The 8,423-nt window shown below is 44.0% G+C and overlaps 1 protein-coding gene across 1 annotated transcript in view; it reads right to left on the bottom strand.

The window, feature by feature from the left end:
- The window catches only part of GGA3 (golgi associated, gamma adaptin ear containing, ARF binding protein 3), a 17,557-nt gene extending 10,619 nt beyond the window's left edge, over nucleotides 1-6,938 (bottom strand). Inside the window, exons 1-5 of the mRNA XM_017743234.1 lie at nucleotides 3,353-6,938; nucleotides 2,553-2,628; nucleotides 2,000-2,098; nucleotides 1,093-1,216; nucleotides 208-311 (exon numbers count right to left, since the gene is read on the bottom strand). Coding sequence (XP_017598723.1) covers nucleotides 208-311; nucleotides 1,093-1,216; nucleotides 2,000-2,083 — 312 coding nt within the window. The 5' untranslated portion in view covers nucleotides 2,084-2,098; nucleotides 2,553-2,628; nucleotides 3,353-6,938. The remainder of the gene's footprint in view (nucleotides 1-207; nucleotides 312-1,092; nucleotides 1,217-1,999; nucleotides 2,099-2,552; nucleotides 2,629-3,352) is intronic.
- Between the last annotated feature and the right edge of the window lie 1,485 nt (nucleotides 6,939-8,423).

Here is an 8,423-nt window from a genome sequence, read left to right as displayed (position 1 = left end):
TAACAGGAGTAACTCCATAATGGTAAAACAGACAAGGTCTTAACTGGAACTTTGGGTTAAGCGGGTGGACAAAGCAGTGAGTTCTGCAAAAGTACAGACCATCCCCCCAAAACTAAAAGCCACATTATTATACTTTGTTTCCTTATTCCAAATGTGCACTGAGTAATCACTTTTCATTAGTGATTTTGGCACAAGTCTTCACTGTACCTTGGATTTCTCCTCATCATCAAACACCGGGTTCTTGGGACGAGGTGGTGGAGAAGGAATGAGTGTTCTGTCTGCAGGAATCACAGGATCAAACATGACAATCCCTGAAAGCAGAACGGGAACCCCTGTGGTCAGCACACACCCTCACACCAGGCAGGGCACACAGGTACTCCCAGGCTGCTGTCAAAGCCAACACACATCTGCCCCTGACACTGCCACGCTGTTCCAGTGAACAATACATCCAAATCCCTGAGCTGACTTTTACCTGGATGTTCTCCCAACCCCACAACATGAGCTAAAACTATCCCCCTGAAGGGGAGGAACCATTTTCAGCCCCATTTAGCCTTTAGTTTATCCATCCACAGTGCTGCAAGGGACAGTTATGACTTGCAATCTGTATGTCCTCATAGGACAGGATGGTTTCCAGAGCTTCCATGGAATCAATTTTTCTTATGAAGCTACTGAGTTTTTTTCACTGTGCCTACACAAGAAATGTGTGTCAGCTGAACTAAAGGTACAGCTGCAAAGCCATTCATTTGAAAGAACACAAAAGGCTGCTTGGAAGCTCTTATTTCACTTTCAACTAGACTTGTTCAAATAATTTAATAACTACTTCCACCAAATAAAAAATTCAACTTAAAAAAGGCCCTTCAAACCAAAACAAAAGTATTTGCAAGGTATCTCATTAATTTAGTTAACAGAGCCAGCCCAACCCTGCCCAAGGCATTTACACATAATGAAAAGCTTTTCAGAGAATTTCTCCCTTGTTCTATCTCCCCTCAGAGTTTGTGTTGACCCCATTTAATTAGAAGCTGTAGATTTTGTGATGCTCTTGCTCAAAGCCAAGGCTGGAGAGAATGCATGAGTGAGCAGTTGACTCCCTACCTTGTCTCTTCAGCATGTAGTAGGCATCCTTGATTTTGGATTCCTCTGGCAATGCCACTGTCCAGCTATACAGCAATTCAATGACTTTGGACTTCACCTTCTCTGAGACTCGGTCTCCCAGGTACTAAGGGTGGAAAAAAGGATCCAAATTCTTCATGTTCTTAATTCCTTTTTAAAAATAAAGCTTTGTGGAAGCTCAGTGATATACATTACAAGGTGTATGATCCAAGTTCCAAGATGGCCTGAGGTACATCTCACTAGGAGGAAAAACTGCTCCTCTAATAGATTTGAAATAACAGTGAAGAGAAGCTTTGTGATTATCTTCAGCAAAAGAAAAAGCAGCTATTCTGCTAGCTCCAGGATTTTGCTATTTAAAAATTACAGCAATACAGAGAACCACCTCCTCCCCTGTCTTATGGGAGAGAATGTAGGAATGCATTGCTGCATCAATCATGCCATAGGGAAGATTTTCAGCACATTAAACTCATCATGAATGTTGAGGGACTTAGCAAAGCACTCTTTACACAGCAAGTCAGCAGAATGAGGACTAGAACTCCATGGTGTGTTGTCAAACCTCTTGTTTTAACCTCTGCATCACACTTCTCTTCCACCACCACTGGAGTTCTGTTTTTTAAAACAACACAGCCAAAGTTTTAGAAGCCCTTGAGTTACCTGAAGAATTGGAACAGCCCAGAGACTGCATAGTGATGGCACATAAAGTATGACTTCCTGAGAAATTTAGTAAGGCATAAAAAACCCCCAAACAACAAGAGCTTAGCTAATAAATGCTCTTGAATATAGACTAATAAGTGCAATGAGCCAGACAGAACACTGCAAATATTTTGGATGCTGCCTTTAGCTTACAGAGATCAAAAAGTAGCTACAGCCATAAGGTTCAGGGACTAACCTTTGGAGACACAACTTTTATTAACTCGTTTAAAAAGCGAAACTTCCCAACTTCATTATGAAATCTTCTCCCACAATTCTTCATACAAGCTTCCAGCACCTGCATTCAAGGAACAGAAACAGGGGCTGAAACAGCAAAACCCTAAAATAACAGTGTGTGTTCTGCTTAGAGGGGAGGTGAAGGGCCCCTGTCAGTGGGCCAAGTATTCCTGCTCCATGTAGACATCAATCTCCCATCTTTAGGGACGACACATCAAGACAGGCTGGTGTCCCACCCTCAGCCAGGTGTATCTGGGTCTTGATACTTGGTCTTAACAATGAACACAAATCTTGCCTGAAGATAACAAAGGAAAGCAGCTCAAACTAAACCAGAGCTGTTTCTGGACACTTTAGAGACGGAACTGTGCTCCCTCCCACTTCCCACTCCCTCCCGGGGATCAGGGAACTCAGCCCCCAGCTGACCCCATGGACACTCCCTGTGCCCCCCCTACTCCACACAGGTGATGCCATAGGATACATGCCTGGATTTAAGAGGAGGGGTAAGGACTACCTACTGTCAAGGCTTGGACTGCCTCCCATTCCTGTGGTGACTGGATTTTATGAGCCAGGAGTCTCACAGCTATCTGTGGCCTGGAACAGAGCAGAGCCCCGTTACAAACAGAGCAGGTAAACACCAGGAAGGATTTTCACACTTTCACAAATTCTGCTGTTTAAACAAAGTGTCTTCCACATAATCAAAGGGAAATGCCATTAAATACTTTTATTTTTCCATCACAAAGGCTAACAAAAAATGTTCATGGTAACTTCGTAAGCCTGGCTGTTTGCATGCATGAAAGGAAGAGAGGGCTGGTAGTCTGAGCCAGCAATTCCAGATTCCTCCTTGGGACGGACCAAACAATTGCCAGTACAGGCCCTAGCCCAGGAAATCATTACTCTTGCATTTGTTTCCTTTTTTCAGAAGAAAACACTTCTTCCTTAGCTCTCACGAATGCTGTGAGCCAGGTTTCCTCAGTTAAGTCCAATAAGGATTTTAAAGATGCGAAGCCCCACCAGCACTATCAGTGATAACCCAATTTTATAGACTGTCAAATGGAATAATTTTGGCCAGATGAGAACCCTGGAGCTGCAGAAGCTGAAATTAGAAGCAGATTCAGAATTCCCAGTTTCCCAGTGCTCAGTCTGGATTAGCCACGCTGCCTTTCACAGGAGAGGCAGCATCCTCTCTCTGTTGTAGCCAGCTCTGCCTTGTGATATCAGTATATATAAAAGAAAATGTAAATGTTTGATGATGGAATTTCACACTTTAAACGGTGAATGTTAATTTATTAAGTCTAGAGCAGTTTGGAACACCCACCCTTCAAGTTCCTTGTTGATCTGGTCACAGAATCCAATGATGTATTCCCAGTCTTCTTGCCTGTTAGATGGGTTGGTGGCTTTATCTTTGGCAAGGAAAAGAGAACATATTACCAATCAAGAGAAGAAACAGTATAAAAGGTCACACATTTCTTAGAGAAAAGCATCTGACATCCATTGCCAGCTCTAAAAAAGGAGAAAGAAATTCACACATGGTATGTCTGTTCAGGGAAAAGGGTGTGCCCAAGTTGAGACATCCAAACATCCAGTAAGAACCACCGCTTTCTAAAGAAAACAGGTGCCAAATCTCAAGTATTTAGAAACAGGCTATTCCCATATCCTCAATGAGAGCACAAGATAAAAGATTTCAGCTCACAGCTTCCTCTGCCTGAAATGCTGTCTCTTTCTATTTGGCTGTAACATTAAACTCTTTAAAGGTTAAACCCTCACATTTTCTACATATGAAATTATTTTTGTATTCCCTGGGAATTTTGCAGAAGCAAGAGCTGGAACATCAGCTGTTTAATATCACTCATTTAGCATTAGCACTTGCTTTTGGAGTGCCAGCTGATTTGATTGATGCCTTAGCATTTCTCCTGGGATTTATGACTGAAATTTATTATTATATGTTGAGTTCTTCTTGCAAGTAATAAACACTGCAGCCTGCACCTGATCAGGAACTCAAATCCTACATGCTGAAGCCAAGAGATCGATGCTTTACTGACAGGGCTATTTCAGGCTCCTGAAGGATCCTGCCTTAAGCAGCAGGACCTCACTGACTGTACTGATTGCAGAGTAGTGAGGCTATCAGCATCTCTTTGGTTATGAATGCATCTTCTCCATATATTTTACTTAACCCTGATGCAGCAATGAATTTACAGGAGATCTTAAGCCAAGACGACCAAACATTATGGGGTTTTTTTTCTTGTAAGGGAAGAAACAATGCACTGTACCCGTCCCTAAATATCTATGTATATCTATGAGCTGGCATTTAAGAAACCTTCCTCAAATTTTTAACATAACAGAAAGAGGTTTAGAAAATAAAATACTGCTTAGTCAGATAGTACAGAGCAGGGATGAAGAGCAGGAAAAAGCCCCACACATATCCCTGTACTTTCATCTCAGAGGGAAGTATAACAAACAAACACATGTTGCATTACCAAGTGTCATTTTTTATCATCATTAAAATGTATCCTTTTACCTTTCCAGAGACAGATAAAACCAGCTGCTTTAAAACTCCAAACCCTCCCTTTCCCAGTGCACCTCAGCCCTCCTACTGTGCCCATACTGCAAGGTTTGCTCAGGTTTTCCTCCTCACTGAATGATACTTGTAGAGCAAGTAAATTTTCCATGGATTGCATGTAAAATATTCCACAGGTGAATCTCTGTGCCTGCTGCTGGTCTTCCTGTGACCCTAGATAAGCAAAGACAGCAGCCAGGGAGGAATAACTGCAGGATCACATCCTGTAGAACTAAGGAGGAATAACTGCAGGATCACATCCTAAGAACCAGCTACAGGCTGGTCTTAAACTCAAGAGATTCAAGGGAGGCTCAGTTTAAAAGACAACTTCTGCAGAGCCAAACAACTGTTCCAAACATGTGGCACCTAAACCTTATTACCACATTTCCAACTGCTGAACATCCTGGAAGCATCATGAAACCATGGACTTACAACAATCTAAAGCCTCTTCATGAAAGTCAAACAGCACCGTGGTGGTTTGGTGCTCCAAAGCACCTCTTGTGCTCGGCAGCCGCAGAAGAAAAACACTCAGTTCCAGGCTGGAATTAAGGGAATTTACTTAATAAATGCAGGAGGAGCAGAAACAGATATGGACACACAACCAAACGGACTCTGTTGGCTGCACAGCCTGAAATTAGGAAAATGATGTGGTACAAACATGAAAATGTAAACAACATTTCCATGCTCCAAGTGTTAATTTTAAAGCTGTTCCAAGTATCTCCAAAAATTTTTTCCAATGACACTGGATTATTTCATGCTCTCAGACTCATCTAAGTTTTCTTCTGCAAAAGCTCTCACATGAAGACAGTGAAGCCTCAGAAGGAGAGAGTGACTGCCAAAGGGAAGTGCTGTTCCACATGAAGAAACTCCCTATTTCCAACATCCATAAAACTTCCATGTGAAGCCTTGGTTCATAAAAGTTAATGAGCTTGATCACAAGTCTTGCCCTGGCTCTGGAGATTGGTGTGTTTGCATGACACAACACAACAGGGTGTATGGATACCTGTTCCCAGTCTCAGCACAGCCACATGAACTCAGCATTCCAGCAGAGCAGAATCACCTCACTTCACCTTTTCAGGTCTGCCCCACAGGAAGCTGTGTCACGTCTATCAAGTTGTGACTTAAAATCCTCTATTTTTATGAAGAATGCTTAAAATGTGGGCAAGGAGCTCATCTGTGCTGCTTTATAAATATGCTTCAACCCTTATGTGAAAGGATTCACTCCAGGATGAAGAGTTGGTGCTCTGGAATATCAAATCCTTGGCTTTTCTGTTGAAACTGCCAACCAAGGCCCATTTGGTACCAGTTATTTGCTTCCAGAGACACTTGTCCACCTGGTCCCCTCCTGAAAATCCCATTTCACACTGGCAACCACATGAATCTAAATTAGCAATTGGCACTACCCCAGTCCTGCTAGCACTTTTGCCTCAGTTTTCAGCTTTTTTTTAATGTGCTCAGGACAAACAAAGCTGCTTCACACCCACCCCGAGCATCAGAGCCACTCAGCCCTCAGGTGCTCTGCCAGACTGAAATGCTAATGAGGCAACATTCAGATTAATAATTAGATATGAAACAAAGGTGTTCGTTTTCTCTAGAGAGAAATGATGCTGGAACGCAGAGAACCACAGAGCAGCTGGAATGAAGAGAACCACAGACCATTAACTGGCTGGTAATGAATGCTCCTGTTTTCCTGGGTTCACTTCTCTACTGAAATGAGACAAAAGCCACCCCAACAAAGAGTTTCCCCAGGTCAGGCTTAGCCTATGAATTGGGAATCCCCAGCCCGGGCAAGTCCAGTCTAACAGTCAGACTCTGTTTGCATCCCTGGGCAGAAAAGAATGCTGAGACAGAAAACCCAAGGAAAAAAGAAATTAAGACAATTATAATATTTTATCCATTTGTATCTGTTCCACAGTGGAACACTGCCTTAGCCTGACATGAGTGGGATATAAGAAGCTTCCTTCTGGATGCAGCAGAAAAAGCAGCATTGGAGTCAAAGGCTCCAGCTGTGTTTGTACAACTGACATTATCTCCTAACCTTCTTCTGTTTCATCTCAGTGCAGAAGCAGAGCCTGCCAGCCAGAAGGGAACAGGAAGGATCACCTTCTCTCATCCCAGCTGCCTGGAATGAGGCAGGACATGCAGATGCCAGATCATCACTGGCTGAGGCGCAGATCTTGCTGCAGCAGCTGGACACGAGGATGATGTTACTTCATGGGTCTGTGACTCCACCTGATGCCAGAGGCAGGGCAGCAGGAGGCTGCACACCACCGCAGGAAAAAAACCCAACATTTTCAGTAAGAAATTCTCCATCTTCCCATGGCTGGGAAGTTGGCTGTGCTGCTGAGCCATTCTCTTTAGGAAGGGCACAGCATGGCACACCGTCAAGGCTGGCATTAGCCACAGCTTTGTGATGATCACACAAAAAAAAACCCTCGGGAAGGCAGGTGAAAGCCGGGAGCTGCACCAGCTCTGCCTGCCCGGCCTCCTGACTCCGCCGGCAACTCCTGGGCACGGAAGGCTCCGCGCTCCCTGCGATGGGAGGGGCGATACAGCCGCACCAGCAGCGATCACTGTAGCAGTGACCTGGCATAAAAGCATCCTCCTAAATCAGAGAGCAGCACCCAAGCCTTGAAAAACGTGTGCCCCTCTGCAATCAGGCTCGCTGCAATTCTTCTCACAGTGAGTAAGGCCTTTGCAACTCTTCCCTTTAACCCCTTGGCCAAGGACAGATCACCCGTCCCTTAACTTCCTCAATTAAAGAAATATCCCCACAAAACAAGCAGTCAGGAAACATTCCAGGCTATACAACCCAAAATATCCTTCCTACTAGAGATATTTTCACACACAAACTGAACTGGGTGAATCAGCTCTCCTCAGAGGAAGATTGCAAGGAAGGGATGTGGGTGTTCCTTCTTGTGTCTCACTGGCTACAACAAAAGATATTGACAAATTGTGGGAGTTGAGAGGAGGAGCAAAAACGGTAAGGGGACAGAAGGGATTGAGCTAAAATGAGAAGAGCTGAAAACATCTTTCAGCCAGTAACTCGTATAACAGATCATAACAGCATGTACATGTTCGAATTTTATATAAAAATACCAAGAAAGAAGGAGAATTATCTAGTCTTGTTGATGGAAGGATAGCTCCAAGGGTAACAGGTTTTGCACTTCGAGGTATTTGGGGTAATGACCATCTTCTGCTGTTTGCCCAGTGCCTGACTACTTGGAACTTCACTTCCTGCCATAATTAAACAAATAACTATTAAAACAAAAAGAAGAAAATCTAGGCAACAGGCTATGATGAGCAGGATGGCCTCCCAGGGACAGCAGCAGGAGCTCCTGTGTGTGGAATATACAAAAACGGTTACAGTTATGACTGATTCATTCAGGAATCACATCCCTGTGTTCTGTATAGCCAGAGCTGAAATGCCATGGGCAGCACGGACAGACACACAGACAGAAGACACTCAGAAGGGGCTGGGCATCAACAGACAACGGAGGTTTGTCCCCTCTAACCTTTAAGATACCTTATCCTGACAAAGGGTTTTGATATATTCCAGCTTGTACAGAATGGATGTCCACAACTACCGTGAAACTGCAGCCAGGCATAAAGAAGGATTCGTCTGCTTGAAAATCACAGTTGTGTAACACATGAATACAATTCATCTGGGAAACCCCACAGTTCTGAACCTCAGGAACGGCACTCAGGCTGTACACTCGGCTGGCCACAACCCAGGCAAGGGACGAGGCGGGAGGGACAAACACCTACCATGACCCTTTACGGACAAGAAAAAGCAGGTGCAGAGCAGGGCGAGCTGCAGAGCCGCCCGCAT

Source organism: Corvus brachyrhynchos, unplaced genomic scaffold (genome assembly GCF_000691975.1).
Source record: "Corvus brachyrhynchos isolate BGI_N302 unplaced genomic scaffold, ASM69197v1 scaffold148, whole genome shotgun sequence".
Taxonomy (NCBI): Eukaryota; Metazoa; Chordata; class Aves; order Passeriformes; family Corvidae; genus Corvus; species Corvus brachyrhynchos.
The sequence above is the reverse complement of the archived record's forward strand: the minus strand, read 5'-3'. Positions and strand labels throughout refer to the sequence as shown.